The 22,615-nt window shown below is 43.3% G+C and overlaps 1 protein-coding gene across 1 annotated transcript in view; it reads right to left on the bottom strand.

Annotated features, from left to right (window-relative positions):
• LOC127001078 (uncharacterized) overlaps window positions 1-14,940 on the bottom strand; it is a 17,329-nt gene extending 2,389 nt beyond the window's left edge. Inside the window, exons 1-2 of the mRNA XM_050865250.1 lie at window positions 14,151-14,940; window positions 490-641 (exon numbers count right to left, since the gene is read on the bottom strand). Coding sequence (XP_050721207.1) covers window positions 490-641; window positions 14,151-14,940 — 942 coding nt within the window. The remainder of the gene's footprint in view (window positions 1-489; window positions 642-14,150) is intronic.
• Between the last annotated feature and the right edge of the window lie 7,675 nt (window positions 14,941-22,615).

The raw sequence follows: 22,615 nt of genomic DNA, 5'->3' as shown, positions 1-22,615 counted from the left end.
AAGAGTTAAAAGGAGGGTGGGAGACAAGGGGAGGAAACGAGGAGAGATAAGGAGAGGGAGATAAAGGAAAGAAAAGGAGGAAGGGAATGTGGGAGGAGGTGAGAAAAGGAGGGGGGAGGGAGGGAAATAGGAGAGGGGAGAAAAGGAGGAGTGAAGGGAGGGAGGGGGAGTAGGGTTAGAGGAAAAGAGGGAGGGAAAGAAAGCGAAGGGAAAAGAGGAAAGGAAGAGGGGAAGAGGGGAGGAAGAGAAGAGAGAAGATGCCTCCTTTTTCTTCTCCATTCTCCATCTTCATCCCTTTGATGGATTATCGCCTCAATCTTTATTTACTCCTCTTCTTTCTCTTCCTCCTTCTCCGATTCCTATTCTTCTTCAACTAATGAATTATGAGTTGCAAATACCGTAGACTTTTACATTACCACTCACACTACTACTACTACTACTACTACTACTACTACTACTACTATTACTACTACTACAACTATCACTCACCTTGTACATTCCCAGGTCCTCTACGTTGCAGGTCAGCTTGGCGACTCTTCCGGCGGGGACTGTCAGGTTTTGATGGGGGGAGGTGAGGAAGGGGTGGCCGTCGGAGGAGGGGAGGGGGGCGCCGACACCACCACTGCCAACACCAACAACTCCTGGGGACAGAGAGGAAACAAGTGGTTGGTGAGAGGAAAAGAAAGTGATATTGTAATTTTGGTAATCACTCCTTTATGAATTTTTCCCTTCGTTTCCTTTCTTTCCATGTTTCCTTCGTTTCCTTCCCATGCTTTTCTTATTTTCCTTCTTTTTCTTCCTTTCCTTCCTTCCTTCCTCCAACCCTCCCCAGCTTTCTCCTCTTCCCTCCCTCCCCTTCTCTTTTATTCCTTCCTCACACACACACACACACACACACACACACATGCATACACACTTAATATTAAGGGAAATGAGTGTAAAGCTTCTTTTAATGAGAGAGAGAGAGAGAGAGAGAGAGAGAGAGAGAGAGAGAGAGAGAGAGAGAGAGAGAGAGAGAGAGAGAGATTCAACACACAGTAGAGAGAAGCCTCTCTCTCTCTCTCTCTCTCTCTCTCTCTCTCTACCTAATTCCTTCCCAACTTCACTTTCCTTCTCCCTTTTCCCTCCCTTTCCTCTCCACCGCACTTTTATCCTTTATTATGAAAGAGAAAGGAAGGGAAGGGAAGGGAAGAGGAGGGAAATGAAGGGAAAGGGAAGGAAGGGGAGGAAAAGGAAATGAATGGAAGGTAAGGAAAGGCAAAGGAAGAGGAGGGATTGGAAAGGAAGGGAAGGGGAGGAAAAGGAAGGAAAAGAAAGGGAAAGGAAGTGAAGGGAAGGGAAAAGAAGAGAGAAAACAACCTCAATCACCACCATTACCAACGAGACCAATAACAACAAAATTTCCCTCACACAAACAAACAAACACACACACAACCAACCTGCCAGCTTAACCGATCTTCTTCTCGCCGCCCGACAAACAAGCAACACCAGGGAAGCAAAACAACCAACACAAACAAAACGCAAACACCGAAGCAACTCAACGAGATCTTCAAACTTTGCAACTCAACTTAAGCGGCGGAAGACAACAACAACAGCGGCGCGATGCAACACAGAACGGCTTAACCAGCAATACACGCAATACAACTTGGGGTAAACACACACACACACACACACACACACACACACACACACACACACACACACACACACACACACACAAGGAGTACTGTGTGTCAGACTGGGTTCCTGATACGTTATTCCAGTGTGTGTGTGTGTGTGTGTGTGTGTGTGTGTGTGTGTGTGTGTGTGTGTGTGAGCTTCTGGTCGTATTCAAACCTCTGTGAACATGTGGTTCGAATCCCACATCGAGGAAGGCATTGGCTGGCGATCGCGGGTCTAGCACATGATCAGACCATGGGGAATTGTACTCAGATAAATTTAGATATATCATTTTTCGCAGCTATCTTTCCATGTCTCTCAAGCTAATGTATTTCAGTAATGCCTTTGATACTGGTTGAATCTATATATATGCCTTTTATTCTCTTATCATTTTCCTTTTCATCTCTTGCGATATGGTAAATCTTTATCTTTTTTCCTTTTCGATCTAAAATTCTTTCTTCCCATGTCTATCAACTAATGTATTTCAGTAATGCCTTTAATATTGCAGGTTGAATCTATCTATCTATCTATCTATCTATCTATCTATCTATCTATCTATTTATAAATATATATATATATATATATATATATATATATATATATATATATATATATATATATATATATATATATATATATATATATATATATATATATATATATATATATATATTTACATATAAATATATATATATATATATATATATATATATATATATATATATATATATATATATATAAATATATATATATAGATATATTTTTCTTTCCATGTCTATCAAACTAATTTATATCAGTATTTATATTAATGTTTCTAATTGAATCTATAAATATGCCATTCATTTGTTTTTTTATTTATTTTCTTTTACCTTTATTTTCTAGGCTTTAAATTCTTCGTAATAGCAGTAGAATATTAACACACAACCGTATTTATTATTTCACTCACAAACCGTTCTACTTCCCTATTCAACATTTAAAACATTTCTATAGCGTTCTTTTACCTGTATTTCCTTGACTTTAAATTCTTCTTCGTAGTAGCAGTACAATATCAAGACACAACCGTATTTACTATTTCATTCACAAACCGTTCTACTTCCCTATTCAACATTTAAAACATTTCTATATCGTCAATGAATAAAAGATCGTAAAACCTTTCTCTATTTTTACCTCCCCTTCGTAGTAACACAGCACGTCAACATCGAAACATAATTACATTTTTTACTCTATATAATCTTTCACTCACCCCTTTTCACACGTCGCTCCTTTACCCAATTAGTTTATGTTTTCAACACATTTTTCAAGTTTCTACATTCACTTTTTTTTTTTAATACTGTGTTGAATATTTACTGTTCTCGTTTTTATGAATAGGGGATTTCTCGTTTCATACTATTATTTAGATATAGAAGCGCATATGAAAAAAAAAACTCCTCTTTTGATTCATGATTTTTGAGTTGACTTCAATTTTAGTTTTTACAATGATGCAAACATTTTTTTTTATTATATTTCTGAAACTGATAATACTAATAGCGTCCTGCCCCTATAACCATTTTCCTCTCTCTGATATCGATTTTTTTCAACTATTTTCTCTTTAATTTCATCGCAACACTGACACAACACACAATACAAAAACCAGCGCACCAACACACATCTACCCCCCCCCCCCACACACACACACACAAAACAAACCCACACAATCACCAACACCAACACCAACACAGCGATTCCAGTACAACCTCTTCTTTCCAACCTTTTCATACAGTCTCCCCTTGAAACGGCCACAACACATAACAACAACACACCCACACACAACACCAACTTCACAACCCACCTAACGCAACACCCACATTCCAGTACAACCTATTTTTCAACCTTTTTCCAACAGTCTCCGCTTGAACCAACCCCGCCTCGGCCTTGACCTCTGACCCCGGAGTCCCACACACACAACCCCCACACCCCTACAACCCACCTAACACAACACCCACATTCCAGGACAAACTATTTTCCCACCTTTTTCCAACAGTCTCCCCTTAAACCAACCCCGCCCCGGCCTTTGACCTCTGACCCCGGACTCCATCATCGCAAGCCATTAGCAGCCAATGAGCCGGCTAATGTATTGCTCTCGGATATAATGACCCCATGATCAGGTGATTTTCTTTGGTAATTAACACAGGCGACGAGGAGCACAGGTGAGAAAAAGAGGCGGAGGAGGAGCAGGAGGAGGCGGAGGAGGAGGAGGAGTATTATTATAAGATGAGGAGGAGGAAGAAAAGGCATAGAAAGGAGTGGGAAGAGGAGGAGGAAGAGGAGGAAAAGGAAAAGGAAAAAAAAAATGAAGAGAGAGAGAGAGAGAGAGAGAGAGAGAGAGAGAGAGAGAGAGAGAGAGAGAGAGAGAGAGAGAGAGAGAGAGAGAGAGAGAGAGAGAGAGAGAGAGAGAGAGAGAGACTGCGAAAGCGAGAGCGTGAGAGAAAGAGAGCTAGCGCGGATAAAGAAAGCAGGAAGGAAATTGGAAAATGGCAACACTTCAAAAGAAAGATGAAAGATTGCTAACCGAGGCGGAGGCATAACATTACAAAAAGAGGAGGAGGAGGAGGAGGAGGAGGAAGAGGTGGAGGAGGAGGAGGAGGAGGAGAAGAGGTTAATGGCACAATAAATCCGTGAAGTGCCAACCTGTCCCTCCATCCATCTCTCTCCCTCTCTCTCTCTTTATTATTATTATTATTATTATTATTATTATTATTATTATTATTATTATCATCATCATTATTATTATTATCATTAGTATTCCTGGGTCCGAGGGGGAAGCTGTTCGCTTTATTGAGTGCAGAGAGAGGATGCAACAGGTTACAGAAGGGTCATTAATTCTCCCTCACCTCCTCCTCCTCTTCCTCCTACTCCTCCTCCTCCTTATCACCCTCCGAACTTTCCTTGTCTTACTCCTTCTCCTCTTCCTCCTCCTCCTTCTCTGCCTCCTCTTCTTCACTCTTCTTACTTCCTGATGGTGAAGAAGAAGAAGAAGAAGGAAGAGATGAAGTAGAAGATGAAGTAGAAGAAGAAGAACAAGAAAATAGGAAAAGAAAAGGAAGGAAGAGGAAAGAGAAAAGAAGAAGAAAGGAAGGAAGAAAGAAAGAAAGAAAGAAGAAAAGAGACAGAGAAGTAGAAAAGAAAAAGGAAAAAAACATCATTAACAACAACAACAACAACAACAACAAAAATAATGAAAAAAAACACGAGACGGAAGGAAAACAAACAAAATCTAATGTCAGGTAAAAAAAAAAAGGTAAAAGAAAATGAATAGACGCCATAAACAAAGAGGAGGAAAATAAAAATAAAATTGCAAAGAAGCGAGCGAAGGAGGAGGAAGAATTATGCCTTTAGTAATTAAATAAAGAATGTGTGTGTGCGTGTGTGTGTGTGTGTGTGTGTGATAAACACACACACACACACACACACACACACACACACACACACACCTCCACCCCCCCACACACACAAAATACACATCAACTCCCTCCTCCCCCCCCTCACATGCAAACATCAAACGTATCACTCACAAAATCACAGCCAATCAGTTTTTTTCTATCTTGTTTTTTTGATCTTGTAGTCAATCTGAAGTCTCGAAATGACTCACTCGCTTCATTTTCATTCATACGAAGCTTCAAACAGGAAAGGAAGGATAGAAGAGGAGAGAGAAGGAGAGGGGAGGAGGATGTAGAGGAAGGAGAGAAGAGAGAAGGAAGGGGAGGAGAGAGAAGGAAGGCAGGGAAGATGGAGGAAATATTGAAAGAAGAAGAAAAAGAAAAACGAAGGTATGTAATGAAGGAGATTTAGAGAAGAACTGAAGGAAGGAGAAATGGAAGGAGAGGAAAGAGAGCTGGAAGGAAGGGAAGATGGAGAAAATACTGAAAGAAGGAGAAGAAAAAGAAAGCCGGCGGGAAGGAATGAAGGAGGTTTAGAGAAGAAATGAAGGAAGGAGGAAAGAGAGATGGAAGGAAGGGAAGATGGAGGAAATATTAATGGGAAGAAGAAGAAGAAAAAGGGGCGGAGGGAAGGCAGGAAGGAGATATAGGGAAGAACTGAAGGAGGGAGGAAGGGTAAGAGAGGAGAGGAGAAAGACGAAAAGGAAAAATGAAGGAAATATTGAGGTAAGGAAACGGAAAAGAGACATAGGAGAGAAATGAAGGAGGTATAGAGGAAAAAAGAAAACATCGACGAAGGAAAAAGAAGATAAGGCAGACGAACGAATGAGATATACAGACAAATAGACAGATAGATAGAGATAAAGTTATCTTGCGTCTGGCAGTGTATCCTCTTTGTTGTGTCACGCTGCCGGCTGACGCTCTTCGGAAAGGTTGTCGTACGCCCAGAAGTGTTAATGGAAATAGGACTGAAGGGGGAGGGAAGGAGGAAGGCAAAGAAATGGGTGAAGGAACACGAAAATAGGGAAAGAAAGACGAGGAAAATGAGGAGGAAAAGGATGGAAGAGGAAGGTAAAGAAAGGAATAGATGAGAGAGGTGGAGAAACACTAAAGAATAAGTGAAAGAAAAAGAAAATAGGGTGAGGAAGAGAGAAGGAAAAGAAGGAATAGAAGAGAAATGTTAAATAATAAGTAATAGAAGACAAATATGGGGTAAGGAGGACTAGGAGAAGGAGGAGAAGAGGAAGAGAAAAGGAAGGAAGAGGAAAGTAAAGGAAGACGAAAATAGTTGGAGGAGGAGGAGGAAAAGGAGGAAAGGAAAAGGAAAACGAAAATGGGTTAAGAAAGAGGAGGAAAAAGGAGGAAAAAAAGGAAGGAAGAGGAAAAGAGGTATAGGAAATGTAGGTCGAAAGTAGAGAAGCAAGAGGAAGAGGAGGAGGAGGAGGAGGAGGAGGAGGAGGAAGGAGGAAGAGGAGGAGATGAATAGGAAGTGGAGGAGAAGTTGGAGAATTGACTGGGTGATTGGCTAACACACACACACACACACACACACACACACACACACACACACACACGCACACACACAAACACTCGGGCACATAAACTAAGTTATTCTCTCTCTCTCTCTCTCTCTCTCTCTCTCTCTCTCTCTCTCTCTCTCTTATGACAGGTGCTTAAGAGGTGTTTCAAGAGGAAGAGGGCTGTGAATGTATTACTCTTCCTCCTCTTCCCTCTTCCTCTCCCTCCTCTTCTTCGAATAATATAAATTAAACTGAGACGTATCCTGATCACCTCTCTCTCTCTCTCTCTCCTCCCCCCCCACAAGCGTGATTAAGCAAACATCACTTAAGTGTTAAGGACTAGGAGAAGGAGGCGGAGGAAGAGGAAGAGGAGGAGGAGGGGGAGGAGGAGGAGGAGGAGGAGGAAGGAGGATGGTGTGAAGTATAAGGAATGATAAATGGAAGGAGTAAGAGGATGGAAATAGAAAAAAAAAATAGAAAAAAGAGAGAGCGAGAGAGGAAAGTGAAAAAAAAAAAACAGAACAGGCGAGAAAAGGGAAGAAGAGAAGAAGAGAAGACAAAATTAAGAGTTCAAAAGGCTGATAAACTTAGAGGAGAAGAAGAGAGAAGAAAGAGGGCTAAGGCATAAGCGAATAAAGGAAGGGAGAGGAGAGGAAAGTAAATGAGGGAAGGGGATTGGAACGCAAGAAAAACGGTGGAATGAGATTAAGAAAGGGAAGGGAAGGGAAGGGGAGGAAAGGGAAGGGAAAGAAAACTGGATAAAAGAAGATGAGGAAGGAAAGGAAGAAAAAGAAGACAAGACAAAGGAAAGATAAAAGATGAGACGAAGAGAAGAGAGAGAGAGAGAGAGAGAGAGAGAGAGAGAGAGAGAGAGAGAGAGAGAGAGAGAGAGAGAGAGAGAGAGAGAGAGAGAGAGAGAGAGAGAGAGAGAGAGAGAGAGAGAGAGAGAGAAACACAATAAAAAGAGGGAACATAAAAGAAAAAAAAAATATAGTGTAAAAGTGAAAGCGAAAATGACAAATTATTCACGATTAAGATTATGAAGAAAAAGAACTGGACATTATTATTGTTTTAACCTTTTGATGTGACGCTCAACTTAATAACGCAACGAGGACGATGCTAACACTTCCCCGGGGAATTAAAATGGGTACGAGCTGGAGATAGACAGACAGATATAGCTAGCTAGGTAGACAGATACATACATACATACAAACATACAAACATACATGCGTACATAGGGGAAAATACATATAGATAAGAGATCGAGATTACTGAATACAAGAAAAGGGTGATGGAGAAAAATAGAGGGAGGTTTAATATATATATATCGAAGCAGGAAATTATGAAAGGGTATGATGTAAGAACAGTAAAGTGAGGACAAAAGAGGAAAATATTGATAAAGGGAAGCATAATATAAGAAACAATAATAAGAATGATGATGATGATGATGAGGATGATGATGATGAGGAGGAGGAGGAGGAATCAATCAATTAATCAATGGGGGCTTGGACCGGGGGGCGCGTCACCTCACCCATTAGTCAAGAATGAGGATGAAGAGACTGATAAAGATTATGAAATATGGAAAAAAAAACAAGGAAGAGCGGGGTGTTAAGATAAGTCCTGCAGGTTTGTATATCGAGTCTTCCTCCTTTAGTGAGTCAATCGAAGCCACCAGAGAGGTCAGTGGCCGGGGCGAGAGATTACTTCATGTGTTGCGCAAAGGTTACGGACTTTTCACTTCAAGCCGGAAGAGAAATAATAAATCTATCATAAAAAGAGAGCTAGAACGAGATAAAAGAAGAGAATGACGTAACAAGCACTCAGAAAGAAAGATAATACGATAATAATGAAGAACAAGACAAGACAGGAAGAAAAAAAAGAGAGAAAGGAGAAAAAAGGAAAATAGACAAAGAAGAAAAGATAGGAAGAGAGGAAAAAGTGACCAAAAAATACAGACACAGCGATAAAGCAAAAACAAACAAACAAACAAACAAACAAACAAATGAAAGAAAAAATAAAGTAAAAATAAATAAATAAAAGAAAAAAAAGATAAATACACTCACAAACAAACATAAAGAAAGAGACAGCAAAGATAAGAAACACTGTAGAGAAAAAAAATAAAGAAGGAGAGAGAGAGAGAGAGAGAGAGAGAGAGAGAGAGAGAGAGAGAGAGAGAGAGAGAGAGAGAGAGAGAGAGAGAAATAAAGGAGACGAATAAAAGACAGAGACAGAGAGAGACGGCTGGAACACCAAATATCTATAGCCAACGTTTCAAGGTCTGATGGGCACTGCAAACGTTTGTGGAAGGGAGCAAACGTTTGAGGAGGCAGGAGGGCGCGAGCAACGTTTACCGAGGGAGGAAGAGACGAACAGAGGCAGGGAGGAGAGGAGGAAGAGGAGGAAACAAGAGAAGGAGATAAATGCAGGAAGAACAGAAAGAAATGAAAAGAGAAAGAGAGAAAGGAGGAGGAGGAGGAGGAGGAAAGGAGAGGTGGGTAAGGAAGGGATGAAGAGAGAGATAAAAAGATGGAGGAGGAGGAGGAAAGAAGAGAGGGTCAATAAGGAATGGAGAAAGAGAGGGAGGAGGAGGAGGAGAAGGAAGAGGAATTAAAAGAAGAATGGGCAGGGATGGAAGAAAGGAAGGAGAGGGAAAGGAAGAAAACATGGTAGGGAAAAAAAGGAAGGGAGAAAGGAATGGAATGGAGGAAAGAATGAATGCGAGAGGGAGGGAGGGAGGGAGGGAAGGAGGCGGAGGAGAAGGGAGGACAGAGAGGAGGGCAGAAGAGAAGAGAGTGACGTTTACAGAAGGAGGAAGGGAGGGAAGGGAGGAAGGAGAGAAGGGGAGGAAAGGTGGGAGGAGGAGGAGGAGAGGAGGAGAGAGAGAGAGAGAGAGAGAGAGAGAGAGAGAGAGAGAGAGAGAGAGAGAGAGAGAGAGAGAGAATAATAAAATTATCTTGACTTCATGTCAGTTACAGATGTTACTACTAAGACTACTACTGAGAGAGAGAACTGCTACTACTACTGCTACTACTACTACTACTACTACTACTACTGCTACTACTACTACTACTACTACTACTACTGCTACAACTACTACTACTACTAATAATAATAAAGAAAAGCCAAAACCAGAAGGAAAACGAAAGAAAACGAATCAAATAAAAAAAAATATGTGTCCAGGTCTGCCTCCATTCATCTTCTCTCCTGCCACGACTTTCCGACAGGCGAAGAAAACGAAGGAAAGGAGAAACAGAAAACGAAATATCAACAAAAAAACAAAGAGAAAACGGGAAGATATATGCAAGGAAAACACGAAATTGAAAGGGAAAACAACACTAATTCACTACTACTATTACAAATATCGAAGAAATCGTATAAAAGGAGACACAGAAAACGAAATATCAACAAAAAAGAAAGAAAAGCGGAAAATACATACAAAGAAAACACAAAATTGAGAAAGGGAGACTAAAATATTGCTACTACTTCTACTACTACTACTACTACTACTACTACTACTACTAAACACACACACACACACACACACACACACGCACATACACACACACACATCAGTTCGTCCCCACTAACTTCCCACGAACTTCCTAGATGGGCTCCTGCTTCCCTTCCCTCCCTCTCCCTTCCCCTTCCTTTCCCTTCCCTTCATCTTCACTCCGACCCTTCCTCTTCCCCTTCCCTCCCCTCTTTTCACCTCCATTCCTTCCTCTTCCCCTCCCTTTCCTTCACTTCTGCTCTCCTTTTCTTTTCCATTCCCTCTTTTTCATTGTCTTTTCTTTCCTTTCATTTCCTTCTGTTCCTCTCTCTCCTCTATATATTTTCTATCCCTTCCCCTCCTCTCCATTCCCTTCTCTTCCTTTGCCTTCCCTTCACATAATCTCCTCTCCTTTTCTTCCTCCTTCCCTTCCCTTTTCTTCCCTTTCCTTTCCTCCTTTCCCTTCCATTTCCTTCCCTTCCCTTTCCTTCCCTTCGGCTTCATTCTCTTCAATTATCATTTCTTTTCGCTACTCAATTTTCACTCATTTAGATTCTGTCAGTCCTCTTCTTCCTCCTCCTCTTCCTCCTTCTCCTCTTCTTCCTCCTCCTTCTCTTCCTCCTCCTGTATAGTTGTTTTCCTCGCTATTTTATGTTTCCGTAACTTTCTTTCCAAATTATCGTTGTTTTTCCAATCTCTCTCTTTCGTGTTCTCTTTCTCTACATGTTTTCGTCCTTCTTCCCTTTCTTTATCTCCATCTTTTCTCTTCCTCTTCCTTCCTCCTGGCTTGTTTACTCTCTCCTCTAACTCTTCTTTACCCTCATCTTCCTCCTCCTTGTTTTCTTTCTCCTCCTCCTCCTCCTCCTCCTCCTCCTCCTCCTCCTCCTCCTTCCTTCCAAACTCAGAACTGGAGGCTCTTTGGAACTTAATACGTTTTCTCTTCAAGAAAAGTTTTGCTTGAGACTGGTGACTCTCTCTCTCTCTCTCTCCCCCTCTCGTACATAAAATTGACGTCTCTGGCCTGATATCAAGAGAGAGAGAGAGAGAGAGAGAGAGAGAGAGAGAGAGAGAGAGAGAGAGAGAGAGAGAGAGAGAGAGAGAGAGAGAGATCTGGAGGCAATAAAAAAAACAAGTGAATAATCTAAAGCTTGAGAGGAGTGAGACAGATAATAATAATAATAATAATAATAATAATAATAATAACAACAAATAATAATAAGATGTGTAAGGAGCGATCACTCATTTTCTTCCTCCTCCTCCTCCTCCTCCTCCTCATTATTCAGCTTCCTCTGTTCCTCTTTTAACGCTTGGAAATAATCTTGTCAGGATTTAACAAATTTCGCACAGGAGGCACTCTCTCTCTCTCTCTCTCTCTCTCTTCTCATCTCAATCTCATCCTTCCATTCTCATCTCGCGACTCACTCAATTACTGTAAAATACTTCCGCGAGAGAGAGAGAGAGAGAGAGAGAGAGAGAGAGAGAGAGAGAGAGAGAGAGAGAGAGAGACTTAATATAACAACGAGCTGCTTTCTCTTAATCCCATAAAACTGCTCCACGAATATCCGAAATTGAATTCAAACAAGGAGGACCACCTCTGAAGCACGTTTCCACGCCCTCTCTTACTTCCCCACGGCCTCTGTATTCTCCCACGCCCTCTTCTATTCACCTACTTACTAACTAATGGGGAGCATACAACCGGGGGCGCGTCGCTTCACTCACTCGCAGCCTCCACTTCCGACGGTCCTCCAGAGCAAGCTTCCTCCCTTCTCTTGCTTCTCCTTCCTCTTCTTTCCTTTCAGTTTCCACCCCTTTCTTTCTCTCTCTTCCCATTCCGAGTCCCTCCCGGCAGGATCGATCGACGTTCCCCAGTCATGAGTTGCGTGGGCGTCCCTTGGGCTCTTCCACTCGGGGTTGCCTCGTATAGAAACAACCATATGAGCAGGATCGACGTGCGGGAGGCGCCTCACGTGTCCATATAGCCGGGGTTGGCGTTCACGGACTAAGCTGATAACAGGCCTTGACTCAGTTGCAACGCGTAGTCGCTGGTTCGATACAGGTCATTCCGGCGATGCCACACGACCCTGGGAATGCACTTGGCACCAAAGGGATAGACAAAAAAAAGAGTTCGAGGTCTCTTTCTCTTTTTCTCTCTTCCATTTTCGTTCCCTTCCCTTTCCTCTTTCTTCTACTTTCCTTTCATCATTACCTTTTCACTTTCTGTCTTATTCTTCTCTCTCTATCATGTTCTTCTCAGAGCCCAAGCCCACGCCTTCTCCTATATTCCCACGCCTTCTCCTATATTCCCACGCCTTCCTTCTATCCTCCCACGACCTGTTCTATTCTTCCCACGCTCATTTTAACCTCTCTCTCGCTTCTTTAACTTTTCCATGGACATTCTCTTCCCCCTTCCCCTCCCCCCCCTTCCCATTCTTCCGAGGCCCTTCACTTCCCTTCCAGTTTTCTTTTAATTTCTTCTTCCCTTCCTTCCTTGTCAACTCCATTCGTACTGCATCGACCTCTTTTTTTTTCTTTCTTGTATTCCTTTTTGCCTTGCGTCCAGCCATCTCAACGCCACTTCCCTTTTTCTTGCTTTATTTTTTTGTCTTCTCTCTCTCTCTCTCTCTCTCTCTCTCTCTCTCTCTCTCTCTCTCTCTCTCTCTCTCTCTCTCTCTTCTCTCTCTCTCTTCATCTCTTCATCCATTTCATGTCTCTTTTCTTTCTTTTCAAACCTTCTTACTCTCCTTTTCTCTCCTCCTCCTCCTCCTCCTCCTCCATCTCCACTCAAATCCTTCGACAGAATCCTATGACACGGAGAGAGAGAGAGAGAGAGAGAGAGAGAGAGAGAGAGAGAGAGAGAGAGAGAGAGAGAGAGAGAGAGAGAGAGAGAGAGAGAATGGGGGGGAGGAGGAGGAGGAGGGAGGGAGGTAGAGAACAAGGGTAGAGTACGTTGTCATATTTTGGAGGAAAGAGAGAAGTGAAGGAAAGCTGGAGAGACGGAGGAAGGGAGGAGGGAGGAAGGAAAGATGGAGGGAACGGTCATCTGTAATACTTGGAAGAAAAAAAGAGAGAGAAAAAAGGGAAGGGAACGAAAAGGAGGTAGATAAGAATGATAGGATGTGGAGGAAAGGAGAGAAAGAGGAGGGAGGAAAGGAGAGAAGGAGGGAGGAAAGATAGGTGGCGTAACTTGCTAATAGAGATAGGGATGGAGAGAAATAATGGAGGGAAGGAGGAAGGATGGAGGATAAATGAGTTGAAAGAGAGAGAAAAAAAGGAGAGAGAGGGGAGGGAGGAAGGGAAGGCAAGAGAAAGAAGGGTGGAGGAAAGAGAGTGAAATGGAAGGGAAGGGAGGGAGAGAGGGAGGGAAGAGAAAGGGAAGGGAGGGAAAAGAATTGACAGAGAAAGGAAAAAAAAGGAGGTAGAGAGAAGAGAAGGCAAGGGAGAGAAGGCTGGAAGAAAGGGAAGAAGAAGAAGACAGGGAATGGAGAGAAAAAAGGGAGGAGAGAGAGAGAGAGAGAGAGAGAGAGAGAGAGAGGTAGTTACAGGGAGAGATAAGTGAATTGAGATAGGAAAAAGGACGGATGGGGAGGGAGAGGAGGGAGGAGAGAAGGGAGGTAAAGGGAGGGAAGAGAGGTAAACATATTTTGTATGGAAAGGTGTGAGACGCGGATATGTAAAGCAAATAAGGGAGGAGATGAGAATAAGGGAGGAAATAGGAAAGAAGGGGGAAGGGAAAGGAAGGAAGGGAGGGGGAAGGAGGGGGAAGGGGAGGGAAAGGAAGGGTGGGAAAGGAGGAGGGGAAGGAAGGGAGTTGATGTGAACGAGGGGATGGAAGGAGAAGGAGGAAGATGGGAGGGGAAGAAGGGGGAAGGGAAGGGAAGGGAAGGGAAGGAAGGGGGAAGGGAAGAGAAGGAAAGATGCAAAATCGAGAAAAACGAAGAGAAAAATAAAAAAAATAAGGGAAAAGAGGAAAGAAAATGAACAATAAAGAAAAAAACACAATAAACATGCTGGAAAAAATAACAACACATTTTCAACATCAAGTACAATAACAACAACAATACTCACCAACATCAGCCAGGACTTGCGTGGGGAGCATCATCATCGTCAGCATCAGGAGGAGCGGGAGGAAGGATGCTGCGAAGGACTCCAGGCTGCTCCTACGCCCCTTACACGAGGTCACCGATACTGCACCCCTCCGTGACCTCCTACGGGCGTCCTGTGGTGTCCGTGGGCATGGTGAGCTTTTGGGGGCATGTTCCTGGGCTGTTGGGGTCCTTTGAATCCTTTGTGGGACGATAGGACACTCTACGATATCTTCAGGATATCTCTGTGGCTTGCTGGGGATGTCCTGTTGTGTCTGTGAGCGTTGGGGGGTGTTGGGGGCAAGTTCCTGGGCTTTTTGGGTCCTTTGTATCCTTTGAGGGACGTTAGGACAGCTTGGGACATCCTTAGGACATCTCTGTGGCTTGCTCAGTAGTGTTTGTGAGGATGACGGTCGGTGAGGGTCATGGTTCTCGTCTGTGTCTGTCTGTTGTGCCCTGGGAATGTGTGAACAGACAGGGACTGCTTTAGGACTTGTCTGTAAGCTCCTGGTTACGTTCTGTGGTGTCTGTTGACGTGGTGAACTCTGGTAAATATGTTCCTGGTCGGTGAGGGTCTGTGATGTCGTTCTGAAGCCGTAGGAAGGACAGATGGAGATATTTTCATCATCGTCAGGCGTCCAAAGTCTTCTGGTGTCATATTTTGAGCTTCTATGGCGCTGCGTGAGCCCGTTGGAGGCGTACGAGAATGGTGACGTCTCCTTCTTTGTTTTCACTTCCTCCTCCCTCGTCACAACCTCCAAGAAGTGCTTCATGACTCCAAAGCCACAGGTAGGGAAGGAGGGTTGGAAGGAGGGCTGAAGAGGCTTCCTGGAGGATCACAACACCCTCTGAAGAACTTTTGTCGGGATCTGATGCGAACTGGTCTTCCATGTAGTGTTTCCGTGACTCCAAAAGCCACTGGTCGGGGAGGAGGGTTGGAGGCAAGACTGGAAACGCTTCGTGAAAGATTACAACACGCCACACAGAAGTCCAGTGTGACTCTGAAGGGAGCTGGTCCTGGCCGTAGCTAACACAGGACATTACGTTTTTACTCTGACCACATGACCTGCTACATTGAGGTCTCTTGGGAATGGGTGTGGCTTGAGGGGGCACAGCACACGTTTCAGAAGCCTTGTAGGGCCATAGATCGAGATCTTGGGAGCAGCTTACACGGCAAGCAAACTTGCTACAATGCCCCTCAGAACTGTCACGCTGCGGCCTCTCGGGAAAAGGAATCTGGTGGGGGGTCGAGACGCTCCCAAGGGTAACCATGTCTGGCCCTGAGGCGCGTAGGTCCTGGAAGGCAAGATTTTCCTCACTATAACCAGGAGTCGTGTTTTGTCGTGCTCTCTTCGGGTATGGAGGGGCGTGGAGAGCCATAGTGGTCCCCTTCAGCACCACGTTAGTGCTTGAGACGGTTTGGTCCTGGGCGCAGCTAACACTAGAGGCAAAGTTTTCACTGTGATCTTCTGACCTGTTCCGCCGCGACCTCTTCAGGAAAGGAAGGGCTTGGAAGGCTTGGAGGACCACAACGCTCCCCTGAGTCTCCTTTTGGGCTTCTGAAACCTCTTGATCGCGGGCACAACTAAGATGGGAGGGAAAGTTTTCACTGTTCCGCGGCCATAGAATTGGAAGGAGTTTGAGGGCCACAACTCTCCCCTCAGAATCCTCACGGGCTTGGAGGGCCACAACGCTCCCCTCAGACTCCTCTTTGGCTCCTGGAACCTCTTGGTCTCGGGCGCCGCTAACACGGAGAGCAAAGTTTTCACCGGTCCAATGCGGCCTCTTTGGGAAGGGTTCTTGCTCTTCTTCTTTGAGGGTCACAACGCTCCCCTCAGGATCCTCACAAGCTCCTGGAACCACTTGCTCTCGGGCGCCGCTAACACGGGGCCCAAAGTTTGCTTGGCAGCGACCCGGAGACCTGTTACACTGCGGCCCCAACTTTGTGTCCATTAGCGGAGCGTCGCGGCTTGTGGCGGCGCGTTCCAGGCATCGCGAGGGTCTGGCTGGGCGGCGGAGGAGGACCCAGCTGCCCCCCCTCGGCACCCCGCACGCCCTCCTTCTGCTTTTCCTCCTCTCCACGTTAACTTTTCCAGACGCTAAAGTTCGTACGTGTCTCTCTCTGTCACCCGTCATGGCCGCTGAGCCTCCTTACATCTTGAAAGGAGGAGGAAGAGGAGGAAGAAGCGGAGGAGGAGGTGGAGAAGTGGGTTGAAGATGTGTAGTATGGATGGGAACTAGGTGTTGTCTGGACCCCTAGTCTCTCTCTCTCTCTCTCTCTCTCTCTCTCTCTAGAAGTGGAGGAGGAGGAGGAGGAGGAGGAGGAGGAGGAGGAGGAGGAGAATAAGTGGGAAGATGTGTAGTATATGGATAGGCCCTAGATGTTAGATGGATCCCAAGTTAATCTCTCTCTCTCTCTCTCTCCCTCTCTCTCTTTTCCGCGTGTTTGCTCCCCGCTGATGGCGTCGGAAGGTCAAACACACTGCAATCTCCAGGTCTTTACACAACCCATGATCGTCGCGCTGCCGCCTCTAACCCGGACGAGGAGGAGGAGGAGGAGGAGGAGGAGGAGGTAGGGGAAGAGGGGGGGTGTAAGAAGGTCCGCGCTGGGATGGAGTTCATGTCTTAGGTTATTACTGTTTTTTTTCTCCTTTTTTTATCTTTTCTTTTTTTTCTATATATTACTTCTTTTTCTTTATCTTTTTCTTGTTCTTCTTCTTCGTTTAGGTTATTTCAGGGTTCTTTTTTCTTTACTTCTAATTATTATCATATTTTTTGTCTTTTAATATTTTTTTTCTATTCTTTATTCTTTTCCTTGTTCTTGTTCTCGTTATTTTTCTTTTACTTCAACTTCATTCACTTTTATTCTCGTAGGTTTATATAGTTCAACACACTGCAGTATTTCTTCACGTTCTTTCTTCTTTCTTTCGTTCACTTTCACATACTGTCCTTGGTCTCCTTCATCAGCTATATCGTAAAAACAAAGTCATCAGGTTACGCTTCTAAAATAATTGGTGGCCACGTTCTTTCTTTCGTTCTTTCGTTCACTTTTAAAATCCTGTACGTGATTTGCTTCCTCAACTACGTCGGAAAAATAAAGTCGTCGGGTTACACAGCAGAGAAGGTTAAGTGGGACAGATTCACTCACTTATATACGGTAAGGTTTTTATAGTTCAATAGTTTGCAATATTTCTCTTCGTTCCTTGGTTCATAATTAGCACTGTGTCTGTTTTTCTGCCTCAACTCTATCGGAAAAAAACAAAGTCATCAGGTTACACAGCAGAGGAAGTTAAGTGGGACAGATTCACTCACTTATATATTGAAAAGTTTATATAGTTCAACAGTTTTCAGTATTTCTCTTCGTTCCTTGGTTCATATTTAGCACCGTCTGTTTTTTTGGCCTCAAGTCTATCGGAAAAACAAAGTCATCAGGTTACAGTCCTAATATAATTGGATTCCACGTTCTTTGATCACTCTTTCGTCCCCTTTCACACACACTGTTCGTGGTCTGCTTTCTTAACTCTACCGGAAAAAATAAACTCATCGGGTCACAGTTCTGAAATAATTGGAGAGGCGGATTTATTTACTCACTGAAGGGAAAGTTGCAAAAATTCCCACATTTCACGGAAGCAGTACTGTCCCAGATTCTTTCGTTCGACGCTCTTCAACGGCGCGAGTACCTGGTTAGCGACGTCACTTCGTTATATCTAAAAAAAGAAAAAGGTTATCAGGTTAGTACGGAAAAAAAAGTTAGGTTGGGGCGCACTCACTCACTCACGGGAAGTTTGGGTAAAGTTCAGATTTTTTCCAGTACTTTTTCAGCTTCTTTTCGATTTCTTTTTTGCTTTATAATTCTTAGGTCAACTTCACTTACACACACACGAAATAAAAAAATAATAAAGTCATTAGGATATAGCAGCATTAAGGGTTTAGTTTCTTTCATCCCCTTTTTTGCTTTATAATTGGCAACTCAACTTCTCTCACAAAAAAAAATAAAGTCCCCCCAAAATAACGCTTCCCAAAATAGTCCCCCAAAATAAGGTACCCAAATAAAGTTCCCCCAAAAAAAAAAAAAAAAAAGGTCCCTAAAATTAAAGTCCTCCCTCAAAAGTTCCCCCAAATAAAGTCCCCCATAATAAAGTTCCCCCGAAGACTAAAGTTCAAAGCAAGGAAGGGTAAGGAGTCGGCGGTGGTCGGGTCACAGCAGATTCCACAAACCACCTCAAGAGTGTGAATCTTTCTTCCTCTACTTTTTTCTTTCTTTTTCTTACTTTCACGACTTTCCCAAAACACGAACGCGGCTGCCAATCAAGACGCAAAACTGACGCCTCGCCACACACACCTTCCTTCCTTCTTTCTCCTTCTTCCCTTCTTTCTTCTTCTCCTCCTTCCTCCCTTCCTCCCTCTGCGCTTTCATCTTCCTTCCTCTCCTCCTCGTCTCACTCACCCATCACCTTCCTTCCTCTCTTCCTTCCTCTCTCCCACACCTTCCTTCCTCTCTTCCCTTCTCTCCTCCAACTTTCCTTTCTATACTTCCTTCGTCTCTTCCTTCCTCTTCTCCTGGTCCCTCACACCCACCGCCTTCCTCCCTTTCTCCTCCTCCTTCCCCTCTTCCTCTCTTTCCTTCTTCCCTTCCTTCCTCTCCACACGCCCCCCCACCTACGTTCCTCCTTCTCCTTTCTTCTCTCCTTCTTTCCTCTCCTCCAACACTCACCAGCTTCCTTCCCTCTTCCCCCTCCTCCTCCTCCTCCTCCTCCTTCTCACGTCTCCAAACACAGGGGCTTCAGAGCTAATTGAGGCGCTCGGTTCACCCCAATCAACGCCACAGTTTTCCTCAGTTTTCCTCTTGTTTTCACTCTTGTCCTCGCTCCGTTTGACCTCGCTTTGGTTCCTGGAGGGCGAGACGCTTCTTTTCCTCCTTTTTCCCCTTCCCTCCTCCTCAACGCCTCCGCCTCCTCCTCGTGGCTTTCTTCGGTCGTTACTCAAACCGCTTCGAGTGTCGTTCTTAGTGGTCGCCTCCGTCCCAGGATTTCGTAGTCTGCCTCTTGAATCCCGACCGTCACTCCCGTTTTCTTTCGCTTCACCTGTAAGAGAGAATGGGTTAGAGGTTAGTGTGGGGGAGGGGTAGGAGGGGAATGGGGGGAGGGGTGTTCTTGTGGGGGTTGTGTGTGTGTGTGTGTGTCTATCTCGTTCTGTGTCTGTCTGTCTGTCTCTTTATCTGTTTATCTCTCTCTCTCTCTCTCTCTCTCTCTCTCTCTCTCTCTCTCTCTCTCCCTCATTCCCTCCCTCTCCCTCCCTCCTTCCCTCTTTCACCCTCTCCCTCCCTTCCTCCCTCCCTCCCTCACTCACTCAATACAGCAACTGCACCAAAAAGAAAAAGATAAAATACTGGGAATAATTAGCGATTTCATTTTTTCTTTTATTCTTTTTTTTTGCGCAAATGATAAAAAAAGGGCTACACGCACACACGCACACGCACACACACCCCCACACACACACACACACACGCACATTTTAACTGGAATATTAATAACGACTCTTTAAAAATGCTCCTGTCGACACATATTCTTTTTTGTCACCTAGCGGGGAAAAAATTAGCAATGAGTGGCAAGAATATTATTGTTTTATCATCATTATTATTATTATTATTATTATTATTATCATTAGGTACAGGATATGGAAGGAGAAAAAGGGAAGGAAATTAGAAGAGTGAGGGAAAAATTAAAGAAAGCGTGAAGGGGAAAGAAGGAAGGAGGGAAGGAGGGAGATAAGAAGGGAAGGAGAAAAGTAGAAGGAAAGCATATGTAAGAAAGCAGAATAAGAGAGACTAGTAAATGGAAAGAAAGAGAACTTGAGAAAAATGTGGAAAAAAGGAATAAGAGAGGAAAAGAGGGAAGGAGGATGACAGGAGTGGAAGAAAAGAAGTAGAAGGAAATGGTAAGTGAAAGAGAATAAGAGGATTTATAAACTGTTAAGGAAAAGTGGAAGAATGAAGAAAAGTAAAGAAAAGGAAGAAGAGGAACGAAAGAGAAGAGTAAATGAAGGAAGGAAGGAAGGAGAAGGAGGAGCAAAACACATGGAAGAGAGAAGAAGAAGAACAGGAACGGAAATATAGAACAGGAATGAAAGGGACGGAGGGAGATAATGAGGGAGGGAAAGAATGAAGGAGACAGGAAGAAGCAAAATACACGGAAGAGAAGAGATAAGAATGATAATAAAGAGCGGTTTGAATATTCATTACTTCCTTGTCCTGCGTCTGCTTGAGTCAGCTGTAGAGATCAAAGGTTCTTAGTCTGTCTGTCTCTCTCTTTGTGTCTCTTTCTGCCCTGCCTACCTCCGCGTCTGCCTCTAGGTCCGCCTGTCTGTCTGTCTGTCTGCAACTGCCAATATTCGTCTTAGCTTGTGGGTATGTCTGTATTTCTGTATGTCTGTTTAAGTGCTGTGTGATTATGCTTGATACTGGTGTATGTATTGCTAGGTTTCGTGATGTTTATTTCTGTCTGTTTGTTTATTTGGGTTTGTGGTGATGTTTGATAAGTTTGTGTATGTGTGTGAGTGTGTTTGTTTTCTTCATGTGTATTTCTTTCCTGTACCAAGTAATGTTTGTTTGTTTCTCATTGGATAGATCGTCTCGGTTTTAGTTTTTATATTCTTATTAATATCTGGTTTCAATCTGGTTTAATGGGTCTTTGTTTCAGTTTCCTTCTATGTTGTAGTTTCCTTCTGTTTCAATGTTCCTATTAATATCATTGTCTTGTTTCATTTAGGCTAAGGTTTCTGCTTTTATTTCCGTCTGTTTCAATTTTCCTATTCCTATTATTTTCTTGTTTCATTCAGACTAAGATTTCTCTGCTTCTGTTTTTGTCTGTTTCAGTCTATCTACTCCTATTAAAGTCTAGTTTCTTCCAGGTAAATGCGTCTGTGTTTCAACTTCCTTCTCTGTTTCAATTTCTCTGTTCCACTTTAGATCATATTTCTTTTAGGTTAGTGTGTGTCTGTTTCAATTTCCATCTATTTCTATACAAACATCTCACATTCCCAACCTCATTATTATTTCCCAGTTACATATCGCCTAGCTGCTTCCCATCTGTTCCCAGCTAAGTGCCTAAAACTCCTCTGTTCCCGAGTAAGACAGTTTAGCGTGTGTCTGTTTCAATTTCCATCTATTTCTATACAAACATCTCTCATTCCCAACCTCATTATTATTTCCCAATGTCATATCGCCTTGCTGCTTCCCTTCTGTTCCAAGCTAAGTGCCTAAAACTCTTCTGTTCTCGAGTAAGACACTTTTCCTCTTACTCCCTTTCCTTCCTTCTCTCTACACCTCATCCAGTCTTCCCGTCTTAATTCTTCCTTTATGTTTCCAGCTAAACGCCCTTATCACTGCGTCTTATTTTTAAACGTTCCCTTTCCCTCAAATCCTACTCCAAGAACGATTCGATCCTCCTTCCTTTCTCTCTCTCCTTCTTATCTGCCATCAAGGGCTTCTCGTCTCGTCTTTTATTTATTTTATTCAGCCAAAAAGCTCTTATCATTTCCTTCTTTAATTATTTCAAACACCTTTCTATCCTTTTGTTCTTCTATTCCTTGTTTATGATTCTAGACAAATGCCTCTATCAAAATCTTTTCCTAAGTAACTCGTTTTTTCATTTCTTTCTAGCTTAAAAACTCACCATGTTCTTTTTTTTTCCTTTCCAGAGCTTTCCTATTCCCTTATCCTTCATTTCCTTGTTTATGGTTTTATCTAAACGCCTCTGATTATTTTCTGTACCTAAGTAGGTCGAATTTTATTTATCTCATTCCATCAAAAAGTTCTTAATTTCCTCCGTTTCTTCCCTTTCCAATTGTTTCCTAGTCTCTTATCCTTCAATGTCTTCTAGCTAAATTCCTCTATTACCTTCTGTGCCTAAGTGACTATCTAAGGTTTTCCTCTTTCTCCCTCCCGTCCCTTTGCTTCGCACCATCCAGTCGTTCTTAATACCTTTCCTTCTTTCCTGAGCTTTCCGGCTAAACGCCTACCACTTCCTGCTCACAAAATAAATAATGTTCCTTCCTCTTTCCTATACCTAACAATCCGATTATCTTTCTCTTTTTTCTCCACCTATATACAACTCTCTCTTCCTACGTGTCATTTCCTACCTCTCTGTGTCACACCTCAGTTACCTTTCCTTTCCTTCTTTCCTCCCCTCCGTCATCCTCTTCCTCATCCTACTCTTCCTCCTCCAAAATAATCCAGCTAAATGACTTCCATCACTATTTTTCTCCTCTCCTCTCTTTTCAAACACGATTCGATCCTATTCGTCCTTTCTCTCCTTCTTACCTGTGAACACCTGTCCTTTCCCTCTGCCTCTTTTGGTCCTTAACTGATCCAATACTTCCCAGATAATACTCGATTCCAGTTTCTACTTCGGTTACTTTCCCTTTCTCATCCGCCAATGTCTGTCTCTC

This window comes from Eriocheir sinensis, chromosome 20, assembly GCF_024679095.1.
Source record: "Eriocheir sinensis breed Jianghai 21 chromosome 20, ASM2467909v1, whole genome shotgun sequence".
In the NCBI taxonomy this organism is placed as follows: Eukaryota; Metazoa; Arthropoda; class Malacostraca; order Decapoda; family Varunidae; genus Eriocheir; species Eriocheir sinensis.
The sequence above is the reverse complement of the archived record's forward strand: the minus strand, read 5'-3'. Positions and strand labels throughout refer to the sequence as shown.